Source organism: Nyctereutes procyonoides, unplaced genomic scaffold (genome assembly GCF_905146905.1).
Source record: "Nyctereutes procyonoides isolate TBG_1078 unplaced genomic scaffold, NYPRO_anot_genome, whole genome shotgun sequence".
Taxonomy (NCBI): Eukaryota; Metazoa; Chordata; class Mammalia; order Carnivora; family Canidae; genus Nyctereutes; species Nyctereutes procyonoides.
The window spans coordinates 1,495,722-1,522,974 of NW_026575032.1; the positions used below are offsets into that span (position 1 = coordinate 1,495,722).

The 27,253-nt window shown below is 37.8% G+C and overlaps 1 protein-coding gene across 1 annotated transcript; it reads left to right on the forward strand.

Annotated features, from left to right (window-relative positions):
• Positions 1-14,669: 14,669 nt before the first annotated feature.
• On the forward strand, positions 14,670-27,069 carry EXOSC9 (exosome component 9). The gene is made up of 12 exons (XM_055316961.1): positions 14,670-14,841; positions 15,520-15,614; positions 16,593-16,712; positions 16,835-16,937; positions 17,817-17,954; positions 19,437-19,519; positions 21,070-21,202; positions 22,561-22,649; positions 23,229-23,375; positions 23,946-24,130; positions 26,459-26,537; positions 26,859-27,069. Exons 1-12 carry the CDS (start codon positions 14,776-14,778, stop codon positions 26,941-26,943), a joined length of 1,323 nt encoding a protein of 440 aa, XP_055172936.1. The 5' UTR covers positions 14,670-14,775; the 3' UTR covers positions 26,944-27,069.
• Positions 27,070-27,253: the final 184 nt, after the last annotated feature.

The following is a 27,253-nucleotide window of genomic DNA, read 5'->3' on the forward strand; positions in this document are numbered from 1 at the left end:
CGCCAAACCGCTGCGCCACCCAGGGATCCCCACAAAAGGTTTTTAAAGGTCTAATTGTACATGCATTGTCTCAGGCACTGAGTAAAGAAATAAAAACACTTGGTATTAACTCTATCACTGTATTGTTCACAGTTCACCCTTTATGCATTAGATAGAATACCAAATAATAAAAGACACATTCCCATCTTTAAGTAATTTTTATTTTCTGCTTAAGAAGAGACTAAACTGAGAGATCAAAGAAATAGATGACAAGTACAGGGCAGAATATGGAAAAGAACTATATATATTAATATTGTATGTATCAAAGTGGTGTGGACAAGCAGAATGAGATGGGATTAGTAAAATAAAACTGATATAAACATTTATTTCAAGGCTTTGTAGTTGGTTTCTTTTGAGCCCACTGCTTGTTATTGGGCTGACAAAAAGTTAAAAAAAAAAAAAGGACTGCAAGTGGGTAGGTAGAACAAAAAGGCAAAAGGATCAAACAGTACCCATTACCAAGGAGTACTGGGGAAAAGGCAATGAGGAAGATGCCGGCAGAGATATGACACTTAGTGGCAGTTCTACAGGGAGGGTCTGTAAGAAGAGAACTAAAGATAAGGAGTCAATATACTAAATAATAATATTTCATTTCTCCTGCTGGAAGATTGCTCATTTATATTTAGACATATTATTTTCAAGGGGTCATATATGGTACATTGGTCTACTTAATCTGCTTTGGCAAGCCTGGTGGATCCCTGGAGTTCTAGGGATCTAGAAACTAACATGTTTCTCTGAAACTCAAGGAGCCCTCTTCTGGATCAGAAGTCACACAAGAGCCTCAAAATTCTAATGGGTTGCTTTTTTTGTGCCAAGACTGTGCTGTCATAGAGATGCCAGGAGCCCTGTGCTAGTTTCTTAACATCCTGTGTGGCGTCAGAGTGAATCCATGAACAAAGCCCACCTTGGCTTCATTAGAAGTGTATCCCTGAGTGTCAAGTACACAGTTTCCGGCAGTACATGGCAACCTTACTTCATCTGTAATTCACTTAATACAGATTACGACAAGACACACAGAGTAGCCACTAGCATGTCACATCTCTGAGGGCAGTTTCTGCACACTTATTTCCTACCCCTCCTTGGAAATGGGCTTGTGTTGTTCCCTTTGCCTCTTTGTTCTACCCACCCACCCACAGCCATTCTCTCTTGGCAGCTGGAAAGGACCTGGCACTCCTGATGTAACTACCAACGACTTTCTGCTTTGCCAAATTGGGTTCTGACACCATGTTCCGCTGCCAAGGGCCCTGCCTCGCTCCAGCTGTTCCCTTATTTCTTCTCCAGCAGTATGACACCCACAATGAGGGGTAGAGGAGAAAGCATCCGACACCATCCCTGTTTCTATCCCTGGGCTCCACTGGAAGCTCTTAAATACCCAACCCAACCATGTGCTTCTGAGCATACGGTTTTTACAGCGTTTGGGCTAATCAAATAAGCACAGTTAATTTTGTGCTTTGGGACAGAAGAAAGCTTATTAACTGATGTTACAAGTCTTTTTTTTTTTTTTTTATGTCACAAGTCTTGAGCCAAAATAGACATCACAGCCTGCAGGGAGAGGCCACAGGGTGACAAGGCTGCTTTCTAAGAGTTCAGGTAGATATGAGCCAGAAGTTGCTAGACAGACCTTGTATCTCTCCCTGATTTTGTCTATGGCACGCACAGCATCTCCACAAAATTAAGGGGGAAAAATAAAATCTCACCACTCTAAGTACATTTACTGGTTTAAGTTTTATATAACTCTTTCCAGTGCTTATTGCCATGGATTAATTTTTACACAACATTAATCAACTGGCTTATATAAAGCTGAAAGTGTTGCCACTTAAAAGCACTCCATCAACATATACCCTGATCACCTTCTCTGTGAAAAGCAGAGCTTCAAACAGCCTGTTCAAAATCTGATTACCAAAATATTGACTAATCTCTTGCAGAAAAATAGAATGCACTGGGAAGCTTGTGAAATGCAATTTGGATGGCTAAATATGTTGTGGGTTTTTTGGGAACCTGTAAAGATTTCCAATTCTGAACAAATTTCTTTATGCATCTTAAATTAATGGCCTGGTGCTATGAAACATTGTACTTTGCCTCACCTCAACTGACTTTGGTATCCTTCATAATATTGTAGATGATGAAAACACCATCTGTCCTTCTCTTTGTTTTTTTTTAAAGATTTTTATTTATTTATTCATGAGAGACACACAGAGAGGCAGAGACATATGGAGAGGGAGAAGCAGCCTCCATGTAGGGAGCCCTACGTAGGACCAGATCCTGAGTCTCTGGGGATCATGCCCTGGGCCGAAGGCAGGCACCAACCCACTGAGCCACCCAGGCATCAAAAAAAAAGAATGACACACTTACATACTGGCTATTGGAGTGCTACTATTCACTAGAGAGAATATAAGGAAAAAAAAGTTTGGGAAGAGTGATAATGAGTTCAGCTGTGAACACAATGAATTTGAAATGTCCACAGAACATCTAAAGGAATCTAGAATCCATAAGAGGTCTGGATTGAGGTCTGAAATCCCATAATACCTTTGGGAGTAATCAGCACACAACCGATAATTGAAATCAGGGAAGTGAAAACCAGGGAGAATGTAAAAAAGGGAGACATTTTCTGAGACAGAATTCAATGAAACACTGACACTTCAGATGTGAACTGAGGTAGAAAAATTCCCCAAAGAGAACTAAAAAGGAATAGTCACATAAGGTAGAAAAATCAGGAGAATTAGAAGTCATGAAAGTCAAAAGGGAAAAAAAAAAGAATTTCAAGAAGGCCACTAAAATCATAGGACAAAAGCATCTCAAGAAGACAAATGATATCAAATGATGCAGAAACATCAAGCAAGAGATTCAATTTTCATTGGTTTTAACAATAAGGAGTTGTAAGTCAATCTAAATCCACAAACACACACAGAGACACACTCACATGAACTTTAAATTCTCAACTAATATAGGAGTGTTCCTCTGAGATCCACCAAGGGTCTGCTCTGTCTTGTTTTCCTTCTCTTACCACCTCCATCCTTTGTAGTTATACTACAAAGCTCCTCAGCTCTCAGCAGACCAAACTAAAGGAGGATAGAGGACGGGGTGGAGCACAACCTCTGGTCCTGTGGCCAAGGCCAAACTCATGTCAATGGTGCCCTGATTCCAACTGTTGTACCAAAACTTCTCCATGGAAGCAACTTATTACCATTTTAAGTGTAGACTGATAAATAAAATACAATTTGACAAACTGAAGTTTTGTAGTTTAATTCTCATCTCCCAACAATGCCAGTGACCTTTAGAAAATTTAAGAAGGGAGACCATGCACTATACATTTCAATATTTCAAAATGTTTATACTAGCTTTTGCTTTTAGAGAGTACCATCTACACAGAAAACAAAAATATGCATAGCTTTATTTCTTTGCTATATTTAAGTAACCAGAAATCATTTAAGAAAGAAATGCACTTGGAAAGGTTTGCTGCAAAGAAAATGACTGACCTATTTTCAAGGTACAACTATAATTCAGAAATTCAAATGTATAAAATATCTAATTGGTCAAGGGGTTCTATGCACAAAAATTTTACATTTTTATTTCTTCTTTACTCCTTTAAAACATATGGTTTAGTTAAAAGAAATAGGATTTATTTAGATAGCAGAAGAATGTCAGATTATATGACTCATATCCTACCTAAATTTTCCTGTTGGAAAATTTCCTCTAACAGATGAGTAATCTAATTTTATGCTGGATCAGCCCCACAAACTGATACAGTTATGGGTTTGAAATAGAAGTGATTTGCTAGTTGTATGATTCAAATGCTTTTCTAGTATAATGCAATCATCCCGTTACTTTAGCAAAAAATTGAAAACTACGTAGAAAATTTCTAATGGTCTTCATTACTAATGAAGTATGCCAGTAATATAAACTAGATTTTCATCCTAAAGAGAACTAGAAGTTCCCCAAGTTCCAAAAATGCAAAGAAGGCAAATATGTAAATGATGAGCTTGACACTGATTGCAAGTAAAATTCTAAAATAGATTCTCAAACAGATGGTCTGTGGGCATTTAGAAACATAAGAGGTGACCAGCACGGGCTCGGTACAAACAAATTTTGCCAGGTAATCCAATAGGGTTATTAGACTATAATGGATTTGCAAGTAGATGTAATATATACAAGATTATCTAAAAACATGAAAAATAATGGAAATTATTCAGCCATTATAAAGTATGCAGATAGTCTATTAACTGATATAATTTACTATGACTTTGTATAGCCAATCATCAACAAATAGTTATTGAGCATTTACTTAGTGTCTTGCACTGTGCTGAGTGCTTACACACAACCTCTTTTAATATAGTTCTACCTATGAGGTAGAATAGTTCTCCACTATTATGGAGGCAGTAGAGTATGAGGCTTTTAAGCCCACAGACTTGGAGCCCCAGAATCTATTCAAATCCTGACTCTGTCACTTAAATGGCTGTGACCTTGAGAAAGTCACTTGATCTCTGCCTCAATTTGCTCACTCATTTGTAGAATGAAGATGGTAATAGTAACCACTTTGTAAAGATTAAATGAGCTAATCTATGTAAACAACTTAGAAAAGTATCTGGCATGTAATAAATGCTGTAAGAGTATCAGCTATAACAAATCTGGTTTAGAGAGGTAGGATGATAGGTCCAAGACACCAATGTTTCCCAAGCCAGGATCTAAACCCAAGGCTTCCTGATGCCCAAACCACTATAAAAATTACATTTTAGAAAATGTGTGACTTTCTTAGATGATTTCAAAGAATCTTTGACACTTGCTTCTTTAGACCTTTGTTTTAACAATGGATTTTATACCTAATGTGTCTGAAAAGCTAGTTCCTGGTTCCTGTGCTAAAACTTTCCAGGAGGCCAGGAAAGCTACTTAGGAAATTGGGTTTGCAAATTTGAAGGCTAGAGCCCTCATCTTATAAGAGGCAGATCGTTATATCTCCAGAGAGTGCTATGTGTTGACCTTATTTAATAAAGAATAAATATTGTAATAGAGGAAACTTATTAAGAACAGTAGCTAATGTTTATTATTACTAAATATGGGCTGAGGCCTGTTCTAAGTACTTTTTGCACATTATTTAACCCTCATGACCACTTTATGAGGGTGTAATTATTAGCCTCATTTTTTTTTCAGAGAAGTTTACAACTTGCCCAAGGTCACCCAGCTAATAAGTTAGAATTGGACTTTAAACCAGGAGGTTATCTCTACAGCCCAGGCTTTTTAAATTCCCTCTCATAAAACTATGTCCAGCTGTATATAGTACATGCCATAGAACCTCAAAGAAGTCATTTATTTGTTTCCAGCAACCTTCCTCCACAGCCTATTTGGTCATTTGGAATACGAAAGTCCACCACATTCATTCCCCACATTTCCAGCTTTCCTCAAATGCCTGCTCATCAGAGAGGCCCCTTCCTGATTATGTCATCCGCACAGTAACCTTCTGACCACTCTCTCACCCAAACCTGGTTTTACTGTTCTTTGTATCACTTGTCATTGCCAGGCATTATTATTTGCTTGTTTGTTGATTATTTTACTGTGCCCCTGTCTCTATAACATAAGATCCAAGGGAATATTGTCTATTATTTTGTTTACTACATATTCTAGTGCTTAGAATAGAGCCTGGCACATGGTTCACACACACAAAAAATATTTATATAAATGACTGAATTCTTTCAAATTCCTATTTGCTACACAATCTAACTTTTATTAGTAATATTAGAAATAAAATTTAAAGTGGCACTTTAAATTTTATGTAATAAAATTGTAATAGATATCTGTAATCTCCGTAATAGTTCATCTCTCTTAGAGATGTAATAGATATCTCTGTTAATTTCAGCCTTCCTTTTCCAATCCAAATACTGGTATTTCTCTTTATAGATATGTACTCATAACAGAGATTCCAATATGAATTTGCCTTTTCAGATAACGTTACTGGATCAGGTAAAAAAAAAATCCATTGCTGAAAGGATTTTTGCTTGTCAATGACTTTCAACAGACTACATGTTCTGGCTCAGTTTTTTAAGTAAGAGCAAAGTTGGTAAAGGCTTTTCCATCTGCACATTAGAAGTAATTTCCCATATATTTTATATTGCCAGAGATAAAAATGATAGTTCTAGTCTAGTAGGACTTAATTAACTATAGCAAGATTCTTGAGATACAAACCATGCTTTCTTTTCAGTTGACCTCTTAAAGATCATCAAAAAATTTCCTGGTCACTAAGGAAAGCATACTTTAGTGACACAGAATCAGCATTTATGTGTTACAAATTTCTTCACAAAATATTTTAGCAACATTTTGAGAAAGTTGCAAAAAATGTTAAATATAGATTTTCTTTGCACTATCAACAAGATGAGAATAGGTCAGTGGAAATATGAAATTCAGAAGTAATGCTTACCTAAGAGTTTGTGCTAGAAATTGCATTAGCTGTCTATTGCTACTTAGCAGCTTAAACAATAAACGTCTATTATCTCATAGTTTCTGAGTCAGGAATCCGGGCACAGATCAGCTGGGCCTGCTTAAGACCACTATCAAGCAGGGCTGGGGTGTTACCTGAAAGCTCAACTTGGGAAGGATCTTTTTCCAAGCTCACTTAGGTGATCATTGGCAGTATTCAGTTCCATGGGAGCTGTGGATTGTGGGCCTCAGTATCTACATGGCTGTTGGTTGGAGGACATCCTTACTTGCCATGTGGGCCCCACTAACATAGAAATATAAATACGCTTCATTGCAGCCAACAAGGGAAACTTGTAGGAATATGGAAGTTACATTCTCTTATAATCACAGATGTGTCATCCCCTCAATGTTGAGGGTGTCTATTGGTTTGAGGCAAGTTACTCAAAGGGAGAAGATTATGCAGGTCTTGAAACAGGAGGTGGGGATCACTGGGGGCCATCTTTGAGGCTGCCTACCACTGAAGTACTACCTCAAAATAATACTTTCTTGTTGTTTTTTTTTTTAAGATTTTATTTATTTGAGAGAAAGAGAGCACCAGCAAGGTGAGGGGCAAAGGAAGAGGGAGAAGCAGACTCCCTGCTGCATTGGGGGTCTGATGTGGGGCTCGAGCCCATGGACCCTGAGATCATGAGACCATGACCTGAGCCCAAGTGGGACATGTAGGATGTTTGATGGACTGAGCCACCCAGGCGCCCCTACTTTATTGCTTGTTAGAGAAATGTGCCCACATGAAACCACCTTCTTGCCTCAGCTATCCACTATCACCTTTTGAGAGTCACCGTCATCTGGTATTCTCCCATTTCTGCTGACACTGCTGCTTGGAAACAATCTGAGCTTTCCTTCCTAGGCAACTTCAGGAAGAGGTACACAAAGTGAAAACAAGAAGTGGAAGCATTTCATCTTAAGTCATTAATGTGGATAAAGAGTTGATCCATGATATAGGTGCAGCATCCTGGGCTTTAGGGCTAACAGTCATACAAATGACATATTCTGTAAGAGTCTCTCAATCAAGAACCAACACCACTTTTGCACGTAGAAGTTCTCCTATTGCTTATTAATAAAAGCTAAATTATAATCTTACTCTTTTATGCAAGCTTTGGGATTACAGTTGGTTCTCATCATGTCTCTCTGCATTAATGAGCCCACTTCATGGTTGTACTTCTAATTGCATGTCAAGTCTAAGCATAAGAAATGGAGTTTGGGTAATATAATAGCAGCTTTCTTATCTATGTATGGTGAACCTTTGAACAATGCAGAGGTTAAGGGTGCTGACCCCCCACAGTGTCAAAAATCTGTATATAACTTCTGACTCCCCCAAAACTTAACTACTAGGAGCTTACTGATGACCAGAGGCTTACTAATAACATAATCAATTAAATATATTTTGTACATTACATATACTGTAGCCTTACAACAAAATAAGTGAGAGAAAACATTAAGGAAACACATTTACAGTACTGTATTGTATTTATCAGAAAAAAATCACATATAAGTGGACCCATACAGTTCAAACCCATGTTATTCAAGGGTCAACTGTAGATGTCAGTAGAACTGAAAGGGGAAAGTTAAGATCCTCACAGAGAAAGAAAATAAATTGATTTGGTATTAAGATGAAGATCACATACTTAGAATAGAAATGGATTCTCATTTATAAGCAGCAGCACAGGGTAGTGGATAAATACCTGTCTCGAGACAGACTGCCTGCAAATGAGTTCTGGTTTCATGACTTACTTTTGACCCTAGGCAAATCCTTAATCTCTCAGTGCCTTAGGTTTCCCCAACTGCAAAACAGAGATGATAATTTGATCTACCTCATAGGGTAGTTATTAGGATTAATATTTAGAAATGCTTAAATCAAGGCCTGGAACATAGAATTATATGCATGTTTGATAAATAAAAGAATTTGTTTTAAGTTTTTGGTGTTCCTCATGTGACTTCCAATGCTGGTCTAGCACACAGTCATCTTGGAAATGGTCATTTCTGCCCACATGAAAAAAAAAGCTGAACTAAAAATTGACAACTTTTATTAGATCTGTCATAAACCAAAACACTGTCACAAAATCTGGAGAGGCAGACAGACTGATACAGAGAACTACAACTTACCAGAACAGAAACTCACATATAGAAACCTCAACAGGAACCTCTATGGTAGAACACCTGAGCAGTAATGAATGGACTAATTACTGGAGTTTAATGCAGACAAGTCTGAGAGTTAAAAACTCTCCATTGGGGGGTCACTCATGGGATGACTCCCACTCTTTTGTGAGTTTTACCTCCAGAAGCCCTACCAGGCTCTCACAGTGAATATTGGGGGGAAAAGTCTTCTCATGCTACTGGCAAGGGGAAGGGAACAGTTAGCCATTCTGACATAGGGCCAGAACACTCTGTTCTTCTTAATAAGGCTTGTCCTCAAGAGAAACTATGTCACCAGAGCCCAAGAGACTGGGGTTTTACCACAGTCCACCAAACTTGGGGGAAAAGAAAGACCCAACTCCATTCCCCACAGTTTTCCTGTCTTACCTAAGGAGGATGGGGTGGGGAACTGAGAATCACTTGTAAAGGCCACAGCCTAGGGGCCCAGTCTCACTAAAAGACTAAGACCAAATCATAGGACTACTATGCTTCCCCCTTCCCACACCTTACCAACACTAGGTGGATATGTATTCCAGTTACTTTTATCCAGTACATGATGTCTGGTTTTCAACAATAAGTTACAAGGCATACTAATAGACAAGAATATATAGTTTGAAGACGACAGAGCAAACCTCAGAACCTGTCTCAGATATGGCAAGGAATGTGGAATGATAGGACCAGGAATTTTAAAATAACTATAATTAATATGCTAAGGGCTCTAATGGAAAAAGGTAGACAACACTTAAGAACACAAGAGACAATCTAAATGACCATGGGCTTGGGGATGATGACTTTTTAGATATAATGCCAAAGATAGTATTAAAAAAAAAAACCTGGCAAGTTGGATTCAATTAAAATCAAAAACTTCTGTAATGTAAAAGACACCGTCAAGAGAATGAGAAGGCAATCCACAGACTGGGAGAAAATATTGCAAAACATATATTTATCATCCAAAACATACAATGCAGAACATATATTTATTATCCAAAATATACAAAGAACTCTTAAAACTCAAGAATAAGAAAATATAAAACTCAATTTAAAAATAAGCAAAAGATCTGGACACCTCACCAAAGATTTGTAAATGACAAATAAGCAAATGTATTTGCTCAACATATATTAATATCATATGCCAGTAAGGAATCACAAATTAAAATAACAAGATACCACCATAGACCTATTAGAATGGTCAAGATCCAAAACACTGACAACAGCAAACGGTGGTGCAGATGTGACGCAACAAGATCTTTCATTCACTGTTGGTTGGAATGCAAAATGGTACAGCCACTCTGGAATACAGTCTGACAGGTTTCTTTACAATGCTGAACATATTCTTACCATATGATCCAGCAATTGTGCACTTTGGTATTTATCCAAATGAGTTGAAAACTGATGTCCACACAAAAACCTGTATCTGAATGTTTATAGCAGCTTTATTCCTAATTGTCAAAAACTTGGAAGCAACCAAGATGTCCTTTAACAGGTGAATGGATAGAGAAATTATGGCACACCCATAGAATGGAGTATTATTCAGTAATAAAAAAGAAAGCCACAAGAAGACATGCAAGAACCTTAAATGCATATTGTTAAGTCAAAGAAGCCAATCATTGTAAGGAAGCACAACTTTGCTGGCACAAATCACACTGTCTAGCACATATTAGGAGCTCTGTAATCCCTTTTCTGCTTCCACTTCCCTCCAGAAGTCTCTAAGCCCTCAGTTAGCAGTGTTCCCTGGGGGAAGGGGAGTGGGTAATATCTGCAAGCACATTTTTGCATAAGACTGGGAATCCCAGAGCTACGGAAAAGACCAGGCATATCACTTTCTCCAAGAAAGTTTGATTAGGGCTTCTCTAACTTTAGTGTGTATAAAAATCAGCTGGAGGAGTTTTTTTTAAACACAGATGGTAGGGCCCCTTTTGCAGAGTTTCTGATTCAGTAAGTCTAGGGTGGAAGCTGAGAATTTGCCTAATTTTCTTTGTGTTCAGGATTACTCACATGTTACAACTATCAGAGAACAATGCAAATCAAAATATTCCTTGCTTCTCCTCTCCCTTCATCTTATTGTATTTATAAGTTGAAGATATAATTTTTTATTCCTCTAAACATATAGAAAAATCTTAATAATGAGATCATATATAAATAGCAAATGATAAGAAAGAAAAGGAAGCTCTTTTAACCATTCCATAGAAGTTAGAGATGAACTTGATGATCTAGGGTTTTTAAGTTCATAATATGAAGAAAAATATGGAAAAGAAATACATACTACATGTGACTTATTAGTGTTCAATCATTTTTGTCTTAGTCTGTTTGGGCTGCTATAACCAAAAATACCACAGACTTGGTGTCTCATAAACAATAGAAATTTATTTCTTACCATCCCTGGAGGCTGAAAGACTGAAATTGGGGTCCTGACATGACTGAGTGAGAGCTCTCTGAGTCACAGACTTCTTATGGTATCCTCATGTGGTGGAAGGGGCCAGGGAGCTCAGTGGGATCTCTTTTATAAACCTACTAATTCCATTCATGAAGGTTCCATCCTCCCCTTCCTACCTCCTAATGTGATCACTTTGGGGGATTAGAATTTCAACATATGAATTTGCAGGGGGATACAAATATTCAGACCACAGCAGTTGTCAATACATAACACGTTTTCACATATTAACTACATAGTTTCCAGTTTGAGTCTTGAAAAACAGCAAAACAAATGTCTTTGCTAAAATGTAGTTGTAAGTCAAAATCTCTTTAAATTGATAAATGTGTCAGAACAAGAAAAGAAAAATACATTTTTATTTTTTTCTGGTGATAAAAGCTATTCATATGCCTTACAGAAGATTTGGGAAATAAAGAAGAAAGTTCAAAAAGAAAAAAAAAAATCCCAGAATCCCACCACCCAGAGATAAAACCATCTTAACATTTTGCATTATTTCCTTCCAGGATAATTTTTGGAAAACCAATTTCTATATAGACAAATTGTACAGCAGACATATTATATGGCAAACAAAATTGAAAGATTCCACTTGTTCATTTATTCATCCGCCTATTAATTTCTTTCACCAGATATACTATAATAGGCCTTTCATCCATTGACTCACAAGGCATACTACCAATTTCAGTGGGAGATATAAAGATTAATAAGACATGGATCCTTATAATCTAGTAGAAGTGTATTTAGTCAGGATTCTTCTGGACACCCTTAACCAAAGACCAATTCGAATGTATTGACTCATCAACTGGGGAGTCCAAGAAATGGTGCAAACTATTTCTACATAAGGGCTCCACTTCTCTCCCTTATTTCTCATTTTACTGGCCTCTGTCTGACTTCATTTTCAAACACATTCTCTCCATGTGGTGGCAAGACGGCCCCTAACAGTTCCAGACTTGCATCATCCTTACAGTTCATAATATTAGAGAAGGAAAGACCTACTGTCTCCCAGATTTCACATGTCAAAACTGACGAAGGGACTCTATGTAGTCCTACCTGGGTGAATAGGCAATGAGTAGAGAGGGTTGGGGCTCCATGATTAGTAGGATCTGGTTATACCCATGCCTGCTATTAACACATTGACACCAGAATAATGTGGGATCAGGACAGGGCATTCTCCAAAAAAATAGAAAGATGATGGTCAGACAAAGCAAAGATGTCTAATAAAGAGGGGAAAAAGATGTGTACTCAAATATTTTGCTGTAAAGGAGGGTATATTCAGATAGATAGTCCAGGTTAATATGCTGATTCAAACCGATTCTTCTTAAAGAACAGAATGTACAATATTATCTGAAGCCCTTTTCAAACTTCAAAAACTTTTATTCCCCTGAAAACATGAAGCCAAAGTCCCTTGGGTGTTTCAAACATTTCTAAAAATGAGATTGTGAAGTAAATATATTTTGTGATGGTATGCAGACGTGAGTGGACATGTGTTATACATCTTTGTATTAACTCTAATAAAAGGCAGATGCTGCAGTGTTAAAATTACGATAACATAATAGTGAAAGTAGGAATGAAAGGTGGAAATCCTACCAAAGTGGAGAAAAGCAAAGGCAAATTAATCAAGCAACAGCAAGCTGACATGGTGACTCTGGATAATTTCAAGGGAAGCCTTTGGCAAGCCAAAAAAGGGAAGGAAACTAATATTTGAATAGCTATTTTGCCTAAAACACTGTGTTATTTTTTCAACTTAATACAAAGTAATTACTTATTTCCAAACTAAGATACAGAAGCTGAAGCTCACACAGATTACTCACTCACCCAAAATCCATTTGAACTGACGTTTATCTGAAGCCAAACTCCCATTTTTTTTTTCCTCTACCAGGCTGCTCCCCAGGAAAGGCTAGATTACTTCAATAAAGCCCCACTTCATTTCTGATGAAAAGAGAAATTAGTAAATGCCCACTCAAAGAAATGATGAAGTTAGCCTGGAGTCCTGTTGTGAAACTGTAGTATAAAAGAACTCATGTTGTTAAAGAGCTTGAATGCCTATACTCCGTAATCTCCTTTTCCCGTTTTGAAAATCAATCAACTGTCTGAGCACGTGGACATGATTTCTGTCCACTTTCCTCTTTCACAATTTGTCACCAGGTCATGTTAAACTCATCCTATCTCATTTTTTTTTTGGCTCTCGGTGGTCCTCCTGCTTGAAACACTTTTCCTTTCCTCCAGGTTGATATCATGGCTGCTCCTTGTCATCACTGACAATTCCCTTAACTCAAATGCCACCTCTACAAAACGACCTCTTCCTGCAACTACCCCTATTAAAATAGCCACCCCATTCTCAGATGGCATTCAATATCTGAACTTGTTTTGTTGGTTTTTTTTTTTTTAAGTTTTTATTGTTTGTCTCTTCTAAAAAGAGAATAGAAGTTCCTCGAGGAAACAGGATTTTGTCCACCACTGTTCTCCAGCATTTGAATTATTCTCGGGACACAGAAGCGCATCCCCCTACCAAAAAAAAAAAAAAAAAAAAGTAATTTATTGAGTACGTGGATTGCAAGTGCTACAAACTGAGACTACAATGCCATCACCCTTAGGGGAAAAAAACCTGTAAGACGAAACAAAAGTAGTGGACTGGAACCTGAAAAGGAATCGCAGTGCCTATTACCTCTGAAGCAAATGTCAACCACATAATATGCAAACACCTGCATAGGACTTACTCGTTCCAGACACTGTTCTAAACATTTTACATGTGTTATTAACTCGTTTTCATCCCTCATAATAAATAGGCGTATCACTCCTACTTTGCAGATGAATAACGTGAAACCCATACACTAACTCGGCCAAGGGTCGCAGACCTGTTAGTCAAGGGCGGAGGCAGAATTTGAATCTGGATCGTCTGGAGTTCCTGCTTTTAACTATTTCTCGGTACCGCCTCTCCAAAAAAAAAAAAAAAAAAAAAAAAAAAAAAAATGCCAGGTGGTCGTGGTCGGCGCGAGCATCCGGTTCCTCTACGCCCATGAAATCAAATTTATCAGCTTGAAATAACTGCGGAGACTGAAAAAACAAAACAAAACAAACAAACAAAAAAAAAAACCACACACTTAGTCACGGCTAGCGGGGATTTTAAGGCTGTTAGTTACAAAGTGGTTAATATTCCCAATTCTTGTCAACTCCTCAAGTCTACGAGATCTCACCTTGAACCCGCAGTTAATACCCCCCCCCCCCACTTCGCCCGTTCGCTCCGGGGTTTCTCCTCTGAAAACGCTTACAGACTTGGCCTCTGCAGCTTCCTAGCGGCTGAATCCCAACTTCTTCACGTGAAGTAACGATACCTGTCTAGCTACCCCGTTAGAACTGACGAAAGGGTGGAATGTGAAAGCCCCGTACGGATATCGATATCGACTTCTATGACTGATAGTTACTTTTCGGCCCTTTTCTTCCCTACACCTTATGGCAGACGGGAGACCCTTACGTCAGACACCCGCCTCTCCGCAAGCGCGCTCGCCTCTCCCACCCAGCTCGGCACGCGAGCGCCCGCGGGCCTCCGCGCTTGCGCACTGGGGCGGCCCCCCGCCTCGCCCCTCCGCAGCCGCCGAGCTTTGATGACGTAGGTTTCCTGCGCGTCGGAGCCCGCGGGGCGCGCGCGAAGGGGGATCCAGATCACTTTTCCCAGCGGATTCCGGTGCCGGTGTGTTCCGTGTGCCTGCAGCATGAAGGAGACACCACTTTCAAATTGTGAGCGCCGTTTCCTACTCCGCGCCATCGAGGAGAAGAAGGTAAATGGCCCCGGAGAGCTTCGCGGTGCGAGGGCGGTCTGGTCGCACGGCCGCCGGCAGACTTCCGGCTTGGACCCACTGAGCTGGCAGTCGCAGGCGCGGGGGTGGGCGGGGCGGGGGGTAGGGAGGTTACGGGGTGGGCGAGGGGGGTCCGGGGGGCGGAGGGGTGAAGGGTCCAACGGAGCTGGCCTTCGCAGGTGGGGGGGTGGGGGGTAGGGAGGTTACGGGATGGGTGAGGGGGGTCGGGGGCGGAGGGGTGAGGGGTCCAACGGAGCTGGCCTTCGCAGGTGGGGGGGTGGGGGGTAGGGAGGTTACGGGATGGGTGAAGGGGGTCGGGGGCGGAGGGGTGAGGGGTCCAACGGAGCTGGCCTTCGCAGGCCCGGGGGCGGGGAGGGGGGGGACAGGTAGGAGGTGGGGGGAGAGCCCCTGAGGGGAAATGCCCCAATCCCTCAAGTTTTTTTTTTTTTTTTTTTCTTGGCTCCAGTTGGGTTCAAGGCTGGAATCACACCAGCAACTATTAGTGCTCAGGGACCGAGATTCCACTTTCCGATGGGAGGGGGGAGTGGTTAGGAATCGCCGCCGCCCCCCCCCCCCCCGCCCCATGTTTAGCCCTGGCATAGAGTAGCTGCTCAATAAATACTTGTTGAAGGAATAAACGAATGAATGTTCTGCTTACAGCGGCTGGATGGAAGACAAACCTATGATTATAGGAACATAAAGATCTCATTTGGAACAGATTATGGGTGCTGTATTGTGGAGCTTGGGAAGACAAGGTAATAAAGTATTCGAATTAGATGAAAGCCCAACAGGGAGAGGTTTAAAAGAACCTTACTGAATCAGTTGTTTACAAAGCAGCTAAGAAGTGTGCATAGACTTCTTTGTTTTGCTGCCAAAATAAGTATATTTTCTTAAATGCGAGAGTTTTGGGGATTTATAGTTCACATTTAAGATTTTTAACCATAAAAGTATTTTTCGTCCCATGAGTATCATGAAATGTATTTTTCATCCCATGAGTATCACTTAGTTTTCTGATCTCTTCAAGTCATATGTACAGCCAGCAGTAATTGCCCTGAATTTGTTTCCTGTACTTCCCCATTAAATGGTCCTACTTTTCTCATTTTCCGGACATGAGAATTAGGTTTTTAATATTCATTTGGAATCTGTAAAAATATTGTTCAGGTAACGTTAGCCAGCCATGCCATATGAAAACTCTTAAGAAATCTCAAGTTTTCTTTTTTTTTTTTTTTTAAATTTTTATTTATTTATGATAGTCACACAGAGAGAGAGAGAGAGGCAGAGACACAGGCAGAGGGAGAAGCAGGCTCCATGCACCGGGAGCCCGACGTGGGATTCGATCCGGGGTCTCCAGGATCGCGCCCTGGGCCAAAGGCAGGCGCTAAACCGCTGCGCCACCCAGGGATCCCATGAAATCTCAAGTTTTCATGCCATCTTGTGTTGATAAATAGTTGTTTTAGAAAAGCAAAGATCATTGATTTTTAAAAATAAAATCTATGGAATAGTATTATAGGAAGAGTTGTTTTTTTCTTACTATCCTTTTGAGTACACCAATATGTGTTTTATTTCTGTATATATTCTAAACTCTATTTGTGATTTCAGCCTCTAATAGTACATCATACTGAGTGTGTGATTACTCAGAGTAAGATCAAAACTTAATTGGTATCTGTTTTAGGTTAATTTTTAATTGGAAAGGAGATATATTTAGTTAACAGATTTGTGCTTTATCTTTACAGAGTTCTTGGACAGGTTTCCTGTGAACTTGTTTCTCCAAAACTCAATAGGGCAACAGAAGGTATTCTTTTTTTTAACCTTGAACTCTCTCAGATGGCTGCTCCAGCTTTTGAACCTGGCAGGTATTTAAACCTTTTTTTTTTTTTAAAGCTGCTTTAGCCAGAGGAGAACCTAACAGCAGTGAGCTATTGTTTTAATGCCTGGTGTTATATTTCATGACATTAGCCCATTCCTATTTTCATAGGCAGTCAGATCTCTTGGTGAAGTTGAATCGACTCTTGGAAAGATGTCTAAGAAATTCGAAGTGTATAGACACTGAATCTCTCTGTGTTGTTGCTGGTGAAAAGGTGGGGAATATGCCCAAAATTCTTAATCTTAGGTTGAGTATTGTTGATTCATGGATTCCTGTATCTGTACTTTTATTCTCAGAGCTTCTGTTAACTTAGTTTTATACTGATTCACTTCACTTAAAATGTTCCTGAGTGCTACCCATAGAATTTTATGTCATCTCTCTCTGGAGACAATAAACCTCAGTGAAAGTATCAATCTAGATGTGTATTTAAAGAACTTGTGGTTTTTCATATATTCTATTTTCTTATATTCTTTGAGTTGATAGAAACAGGTAATGTGTTCCTTTTTTACGAATGAAAGAACTGAAGAACCGATTAAATCCTTTTGTGTAGGTTTATTGACTTATGTAGGGCTACACGAGGAGGCAGTGACAGACTAACATTGGAAATACTGCTCTCAATGAATTGTGTGCATGATGATGTTTTAGAACTTTACCCTTGATTAGGGTATTTTGACTATCTTTTTTGTTTCTGGAGAAGTCACTTTCCACATTCTATCCTTGAATATAATACTTTCTATTTGAATTGCTTGTAGTGTTATTATAAATATTGTCAAGTAACACCTAAGAGTTTGAGGTTTTTAAGTTAGGAGACACAATAAAAATATATTTAGTGTTGGGAAAATCAGTACTATTGTGTAGTGGTTCTGTTTATGTAGAGAGTGTATTTTACTGTTGTCAGATGACTCATAGAAAGGTGAACTATTGGTACTTCAGATGTTGGCCTGGCTTAACATTTCTCTTAATACATTTTATTGGTAGAATAGGAGTAACTGCATGTTTTAACAGCAAGAGAAAAATTTCCACACGGTATTACTTTGCTTACCCACTGGTTGTGATCAGTTAGGATTTATTTTTGTTTTAAATTCACATTCAGGTTTGGCAAATACGTGTGGACCTACATTTATTAAATCATGATGGGAATATTATTGACGCTGCCAGCATTGCTGCAATTGTAGCCTTGTGCCACTTCCGAAGACCTGATGTCTCTGTCCAAGGAGATGAAGTAACACTGGTAAGCTCCCGTAATTTAAGCCAGTTTTCTTCCTATAAATGAATGAGTATCCTTGATGTGTAGGCAACTTGTTATTAGTGAATTCTTATTGTAGATGGTAATTAAGTATGTTCTAATATTTGTTGATAAGGCAAAAATGATATATGGTCAAAATTGTCCTTGAAATCTCTTCTATTTCTTGTATTAAAGTGTCTGTCAATAAAAGCACACCCTGTCTTGGTTTTCTAGGATAAAACTAGATGACTTTTTCTTGGGATTGAGCATGAGATGAAGTGGTTGATTTATGTTGAGGAGCCACATGTGTGAGAGATACATGATTCGCAGCATGTTGAGATACTTGTGCTTACTCTCTGGCGAGAGTCCATCAGAAACAACTAGAAGACTCATTAAAACATACTGCTATGCTCTACCCTCAGAGTGGGGTAGGGGTAGAACCTACAAAGTACTTCTAACAGAGTTTCTAGGTGATAATGATGCTGCCACTGTTAGGGCTACATTTTGAAAACTGTTGACATATACTCTTTACGTTGCCCCTCTCTTTTGTGTTCAGTATGTTAATTTCAATTTATATTTGAATTCATGCTGGAATAATGAAAGTACACTTTGGATAGTTTGAGTCTTAAAGTTGTGAAAGGAAACATCAGATGCGCAAATTTCTGAGCAGTTAGGTGTTCATGTGCTGCTTTTAGGCAATAGGCTAGGCTCTAACAACTTAGATGTACAGACAAAGGTTTCTTAACTATAGAGACATGTTCCTTTAGAGAAGGGAATTGGTATGAGGAAGTAAAAGAGAGAGTGATCAATTTAAAAATATTGTAGAGTTATTGCTAGTGGTAACCTAGAATATATAGCTACGTTGGAAGAGTTTGGCAGTTTCTTAAAAAGATGTGTCAATTTATACAGCCCAGCAATTCCATGCCTGGGAATCTACTCAGGAGAAAAGATAGGGCATTTTCAGTCAGAGACTTTCATGGGAATGGTGAATGACAGCATTAGTCATAGCACAAAACTGGCAACAATCCAAATGTTCATCAACTGCTAAGTTGAAAAACAAATTGTGCTATATCTATACAGTGAAATAGTATTCAGCAGTAAAAAGAACCCAAGTAGTGATACATATACAAGATGGATGAAGCACGCTAACTTCAAAAGAAGCACATGTAAAAGACAAAATTACTTGATTCTACTTGCATGGAATGCTCGTGGCTGGGAGTGGGAGAAGTGACTGCAAATAAGCTTAAGATTTGGTGGGATAATGGAAAAGTCAAAAAACTGGATTACATAACTATAAAGTACTACAAACAATATTTATCCATAATATTCATTCATTGTTAATGGATTTTATGTTATTTATACATTAAAAAACCTTTTTGACATATGTATAAAGTTCTAAGGACCATGAGTGGCAAAGTCAAATAGGTAATTGTAAAAGAGTTATTTAGGTACTTAACTGAGGATTAAAGAATTTTTATTTTCAAACAGTATACACCTGAAGAGCGTGATCCTGTACCTTTAAGCATCCACCACATGCCCATCTGTGTCAGTTTTGCCTTCTTCCAGCAAGGGTAAGTCTCGTTCTTGTCATGGGCTGAAATTGTACATACAGCTAGGAACTTTTTTGTTCTGTTCAAATGTTCCCTGAACAAAGGAACAAATACCTCCTTTAATATTAAAGCACCTTTTTTCTTTCCTTCGAAGAGCATCAGTTGGCAAAGAGCATTCTCAATAGAAGTGACAAACTCTTCTATAATGAAGAGAGTTCACAACACTTTTCAAAGGATACTTATAAAGTTAATGCAGCATGGTGGTGCTAGAGATGCATAGATGTTAATAGAGTTGTGTGCTAGACTCTAATTTGGGAGAGTAGGGTGAGATGGGACTCATGGGTTAATGGAAGGAAGGTTAATGGTTAATGGAAGATGGGACTTTGGAGCATATTAGATGGAGTGGTTGTAGGAGCAGGTTACAAGGGGTAATGGTTCACAGATGGGATAAATCTAGTTTTAGCTCTTTAGTAGTTTCTTCACAGTTCACTGCTAACTTTCTACAGCAGAAAAACTGGAGTCTTAGGGTTCATGTTATGGTGCCTTTAAATGAAAATTTGAGCCTTAAATCTCTTCAGAAACAAAGGGAGGTATAAATCAGATGTTTTAACAATCTTATGACTAAAAACAAGGGAACTCTTCAACTTTTAGTCATTGTAGTGCAGAATTTCATTAGTGGGATATAGACCAGCACTCTCCAGTAAAAACACAACATGAGCAGTACATGTAATTTTAAGTTTTCCAGTAGCCACATTAAAAGTAAGAAGAGGGAAAATTAATTTTTATATATATTTTATTTACTTATGTGTAAACTATTACCTTAATATTTAATATAAAATTATTCATGAGATATTTTACATTCTTGTATTTCTACTAAGTCTTTGAAATCTAGTATTTTTCACTCCTGTACATCCTGATTTGGACTAGCACACTTCAGAGGCTTAATAGTCACATGTGACTAAAGGCCAATAGTATTTTTTTAATGAGCTATTAGCTAAACCTAGAAGAACTTCATAATCTGCAACACACTAGGTAACATTTAAAATTTAAAAATTAGTGTTATCTAAGTTTTCAAAAATATTTTAAAATTTATGAGAATGCTTATGCGCACAGTTGGAGGGGGGCAGTGGGAGAGGGAGAAGCTGACTCCCTGCTGAGGGGGTAGCCTGACATGTGACTCAGTTCCAGGACCCTGAGATCATGACCTGAGACGAAGGCAGATGCTTAACTGACTGAGCCATGCAGGCGCCCCATCTAAGGTTTTATTGATAAGCCACAAGTCATTTAACCAAAGTGATAATATTAGGTTTAGATTATATATTATTTAAAAAAGAAACAAAACAATATGAACTTAAGTGATTTTACTGTAATAGCTAGTGATACCCACTTAGCATTTATTTTGTTCATAAAAACTGTAATTCTCATTTCTTCTCCCATTAAAGGGATTCACATCTATAGGCTCAGCCCTTCACCATGTTGACTTTATTAATACTATCTTTTAAAAATATTATCTTAAGATTGATAAACATTCAACCTCAGATTTGCTCAGGTCCATTTAACATTCATTTCAGCACATATTTATTGGTGGATCCCAATGAACGAGAAGAACGTGTAATGGATGGCCTGCTGGTGATTGCCATGAACAAGCATCGAGAGATTTGTGCTATCCAATCCAGTGGTGGGATAATGCTGCTGAAAGATCAAGTTAGTGCTTTGATTAATGTTCTATTAAGAATAGGTCTCTTCTTTTTAGAAGCTTGTTCTTATTTTTTGTTTTGTTATGTTTTTGCTTGCTTTTTAACTAAAAGCCATCAAAGATATTTTCAGTGATTGATTCCAGGTGATGTTAGAATCTGGTTTCAGTATTATTACATTCTATTGACTGGTGGCTACCAGTCTTCCTTGCTGCTCCCATGTATGGCTCTCCAGGGTATGGCCCTTCAACATAAAGGAACACTTTTCTTCCCAGTGAGGAAAGAGATTTGTATTCCTATTCCAAAAAAGGGGAAGGGAGGGAGGGAGGGAGGGAGGGAGGAAGGAAGGAAGGAAGGAAGGAAGGAAGGAAGGAAGGAAGGAAGGAAGGAAGGAAGGAAGGAAGGAAGGAATTAGGTAAAAAGATAATTTTATTCTCAGAAGTTGGGTTCAATAAGCAGTAGTTCTCAAATCCAGCTATGTATCAGATTCCCATGAAGGCTTCTAGAAAATAGATTAGCATATAGCACAGGTGGGGCACATGGCTGCTTTAGTTGGAATTCTAGTTCTGCCTTATACTAATTGACCTTTTGCAAATAATTTCATACCTTTGTGCCTTGGGTTCATTATCTGCAAAACCAGGAATAATGTTATTGTCGACACCTTGTTAAAGAATATAAGGGTAAACACATGGGTATGTTGCACTGGGTAGTAGCATATATTAAGTATGCCGTAAAATGTTAGTTTCTATTACCAGTATTATGACCATTACCAGATCCCTATTTGCAGACATTCTGATCCATTAGATCACCGAGGCCTGGGAGTCTTTGCTTTATAAAAATTTCCCAGGGGATACTGCAGCCATGTCTTGAACCAATGCTTTGAATCACTCACATAGAAAGGTAGTTAGTGTATCCCTGAGTATATAATGTATATGTGTGGCCTTTTCAGTGGTATCTTTTGCACTGTCAGGGAAGTTTTTGAGTCTTTTTTTTTTTTTTTTAAGGTTTTATTTATTCATGAGAGACCCAGAGAGAGAGGCAGAGAGGGAGAAGCAGGCTCCCCGTGGGGAACCCAATGCGGGACTCGATCCCAGGACCCCAAGATCATACCCTGAGCTGAAGGCAGATGCTCAATCACTGAGCCACCCAGGCATCCCTTGAGTCTGTTTTCTTAACATGATAATCCTTCAGACATTTTAAAACAGCTCTCACATTTTGCATTAATTTGTGTTTATACTGTATTTTCATATTTGAAAAGGTCAGGCTTAAATTTTAAAAGTAGAAAAACTATTCTCATGTTTATAGCTTCGTTAGAGAAAGCTGTGTGGTTTGTTGTCTTTAAATAACAGAATGCGCTTTTATAAATAGGTTTTGAGATGTAGTAAAATAGCTGGTGTGAAAGTACTGGAAATTACAGAGCTAATACAGAAGGCTTTGGAGAATGACCAGAAAGTTAGGTAAGTTTAAAACTAAATGGTCTTTTTATTTTTAACAGATTTTTCTGTTATGGACTTTTCTTGCACAAGGGTAACAATATAATTTTCGCACTCCCATTTTTCCTTATCTGTTAATCTAAGTTGAAGTGTTGTATTCCAATTTAAATATAGTCTGTATTGAGAAGCCAAATATTTTTCTTTAAAAAAAGTATTTTCTTCAGAAAAAAAAAGGATCTGGTAGCTCAAATTAACAGAAGAAACACAAAGTGGGTTGACACTCTGCTGCTTCTATAACGTAGCACTTCCAAGTCTTCTGAAATAAGACTTACTTGGTAGGGCTGATTTAAGGATTAAAGAATAATATACTTAGAGCACTTAACACTTGCTTGGCACATGGTTCAATAAATGGTGATTATAGTAACTTTCTTTTTAATTATTACTTTTGATAAGCATAATCAATTGGTGAGGTTAAGTTAGTTTTTTTCCAATGTTTCTCCTCCATCAAAAGGATGAAATAGTTAACTTTTCCCTTCCTGTTTTCTCTTCCATTATCATACCCCCCTCCTCCATGCCTCCCACTCCCAAATAAAACCCACACAGGAAAGAAGGTGGAAAATTTGGCTTTGCAGAGTCCATAGCAAGTCAAAGAATCACAGCATTTAAAATGGAGAAGGCCCCTATCGATACCTCCGATGTAGAAGAGAAAGCAGAAGAAATTATTGCTGAAGCTGAACCTCCTTCAGAAGTGTATCTTTATTGGATGATTTTTTCAGTAACATGATTCATAACACTTTTGGCAGTATTAGGTATAGGCGAAGGGTGTACATACTGAGGTTTACCTTCTGAAACACTGCTTTGATAGAGAACACATTTAAGATACAAGATAGTGACTAGTCTTAAGTCTGACATAATATCCACCTCTTCATCTATCCTACAAAAACAGAAAATTTTCTATCTTAGCCAATTTGCAGCATTTTATTTTCCTTTGGAAAATTATTTAATCTCATTGGCATAATCAAGCATTATATATACTGTTACACATTGTTCTTGGAAATTTTTCATACACTTGCCAGATTTATGATTGGAACTGTTGAGAGCCAGTATGTCTCAGTATTTCTCACCATTGTTTCCATAAAATCTTACCTTAGTTACATGTTTTTTCTTTCTTTCTCATTGTTCAGCCATCCATAGCGCAGCTATTAGTGAAATTTTGCACAAATGATGCACATTTCAGTCTTAAAACTTTTACTCTCATCTTTTTTCAACACTGCATTAAATCACAGCATTTGTTATTCATAGTTTTCTTAACTTGTTAAGTGTTTCTAATCCTGTGCTTTGGACTCCTGGAACTGCCCAAATCGGAGAGGGAGTAGAAAACTCCTGGGGTGATCTTGAAGAGTCTGAGAAGGAAGAGGAGGATGAAGATGGCACTGATGAAGCTATCATTCTTGATACTATAAAAATGGACATTGGAGTAGAAGTCTCCAATATTGGGAGCCAAGGTAGGTAACGCTTTATTTATGGCTTTTATGTAATATATTATGTGTACTACAGCTCTTTTATTAGCAGTTCCTTTTTCAGAGGAGCTAAATATTTTGTGGTTTGAATCTGTTAATATTTAACCCCAATTCTTTTCTAAAATAATGTGCTTATCTTTGTGGAGTAGTGGTACTCTTTTGTATGTAGTGGCATTTTTAGTTTAAAAATGTTTTGTTCTTTTTTCCTTTTATATCTGGCCAGTTTTAAAGGGATGGGTTTCTTAAGGATTCATTCCTGCATGCTATTTTCTCTTTGTAGTTTCTAGACTCAAATATAAAAAGCCCATATAACATGTATTAGAGCTGTCCAAGTGGAACTGTCTGTAATGTTAGAAATCTTTATGTACACTGTTCAGTATAATAGCTACTAGCCACATGCAGATATTGAACATTTGAAATGTGGTTTGTGACAGAAAAATTCTAAATCTTAATTTTAGTTAATAGAAAAGTAAACAGCCATGTATGGCTGTTAATAGAGCAGTATTAGAACATACAAAATTCTAGAATTGCTTGGAATACTGGTAGTCCTGGATAAGATATTCTTTGCATTCTGAAAGCTGTAGAACTGGAGAAAATTGTTTTAACTTTTACTGTTAGTAAAACCAAATTCTTGCTTTAGCCCATAATAATCATGAATTGGGCCTTTTTTATGTGGTAAAATTTATCCTACAAGGTTGGATGTAGCAAGTAGGCTGGCAGAGAACTAAAGGGTGTAATTACTAAAATCTGGCTGAAAAAAATTAGGTGATACTGTTTAGGTATGGAATGCACATACCTGCCTACCTTCAAGGAAATAAGTTCTTATCTATAAACATTACTGAGAGGCTGCTGGGGTGTTTTGTTTTTTTTTTTTTTTAACATTTTATTTATTTATGAGAGAGACAGAGGCAGAGACACAGGCAGAGGGAGAAGCAGGCTCCATGCAGGGAGCCCGATGTGGGACTCGATCCCCCGACTCCAGGATCATGACCTGGGCCAAAGGCGGTGCTAAACCGCGCTGAGCCACTGGGGCTGCCCTGCTGGGGTGTTTTGTGAGGAAAAATAATCCCCATTGATTGGGAGCCTTATTCAGCTTTCCCAATGGTTACTTCTTTTGGTATTATTCTTCCAGACCTTGTTCCATGTATTTATTTACTGTGTATTTACACCAGAATAAGCTGCTTAAACACAGGGACTGTGAATGAATCCTTAGAACTTTTTCATGTCATCAGCCACGTTTTTAAATGCTGCATTGAATTCTAGCTTTGACATTAACTAAGTTGGCTTAATAAAATTCCCTCGTTGATAAATGTTACCATTTTCTGTTACAGTGCTAGAGTAAAGCATCTTTGCATAGGCCTCTTTTTACATATTTTTGAAATATTTTTCTAAGATTAGTAAGATTAATAGCTAAACATTCAATTACTGCTTGGAAGAGTAATATTTTCAACTGAATGAAAGTAGACCTAAGATAATTGGGAGGTTAAAAACAGGTAAAGTCTTTCTAAAGCATATAAACACTAAAAAGAAACTTAGCTGAAAACTATAAAGAATTGATATGCCAACTAGGAAGAGGGCTAATCCACATTGTATATATATTATTAAGGCTCAGGAGAAAAATTGGCAAATGATACAAAGTAATTCTCAGATATAAATGGCCAGTAATATTTAATGGGCAACTCTAGTGGTAACAAATAAATTCAAAGCAGAGACTTCTAGTTACTATCAGAATAAATTCAAAGCAGAGATTTCTATCAGAGAATATTAAAAATTGGGGCACCTAGTGGCTCAATAGGTAAAGTCTGACTGGTTTTGACTCAGGTTTTGGGATCAAGCCCCATGTGGGACTTCATCCTCAGTTCAGAGTCTCTTCCTCTGCTCGTAGATAAAATCTTAAAAACCACCATTGGCAAGGGTGCATATAGAAAAAACAGGTTTTTCATTTAAATTGGAACAGTATTTTGGGTGGATTTAGCAATAAATTTTTTAGAATGTATATACCTTTGACCCAATAATTCTGGTTTTTTTTTTTGTATTTTCCTTCCAGAATAGAAACATAGATTTTGCCCCATTATGACATGTACAAAGTAGTCCTATAATTACACAATTTTTAGGAAAGAAGTATGTTATTTTTCAGAGCTCCAAGGAGTTACTTTAGGGAAGGAAAGAACCAAGTAGTTCTATAAACTACAGAATAGTTGGGGCTATTTGTATGCAAACAGAGTATCAGAACTGCTGACATAAACCCATGTAGAAATTTTCCACGTGATATACTTATATAGTTTCCTTAATTTCTTAATTATTTTCTTAAAGATGCCCCTATAGTACTCTCAGACAGTGAAGAAGAAGAAATGATCATTTTAGAACCAGACAAGAACCCAAAGAAAATAAGGTAACAAATTTCTGGTTTATTTCAAATGTATACACATACTCAAGACTTTTTTATTCTCATCCTACTATAAACAAAGACACCCCTATTTTATTCAAATTCCAGCTGTTCTTACTGAAAAACTGGATGGATGCCTTAAAAGTTACCTCATTTTATTCTCATAATTGGCAAATGTTGTATGTTCTACTAGAAAAAAAAATAAGGCCTCCTATTTTGGTGGTCCAAAATTTAATGAGCAAATGGTGTAAGTCTGGTAAACCATCCATGGTCTCAGCTTTATAATGCTAATACTGTTAGTAAACTGTTAATTTATTTTATTCACAGAACACAAACCATCAGTGCAAAACAAGAAAAAGCACCAAGTAAAAAGCCGGTGAAAAAGAGAAAAAAGAAGAGAGCTGCTAATTGAAGTGCATGGAGTTGTATGTTTGTATATATAACTATTAAAAGGATATTTATTCAGTGCTAATAACTTTGGGTATTTTTCTGCTCACAAATCCATTATAAAATCTAGTTGATTCTTTACATAGCGTTTTACATTATGCTTTAAAATATTAACCTTCTGGACAACAGGTTTTAAATAATTGTAAAGTGTAAAAGTTGAGGAAAGAAAAAGCACTTTCATAGTGTGTTCAAAGGGCGGAAAGATTCTCAGGATCATCACAACCGATAAATAAGCACAGATTTATTCCAGATATGCTTATTAGATTATGCTCAAG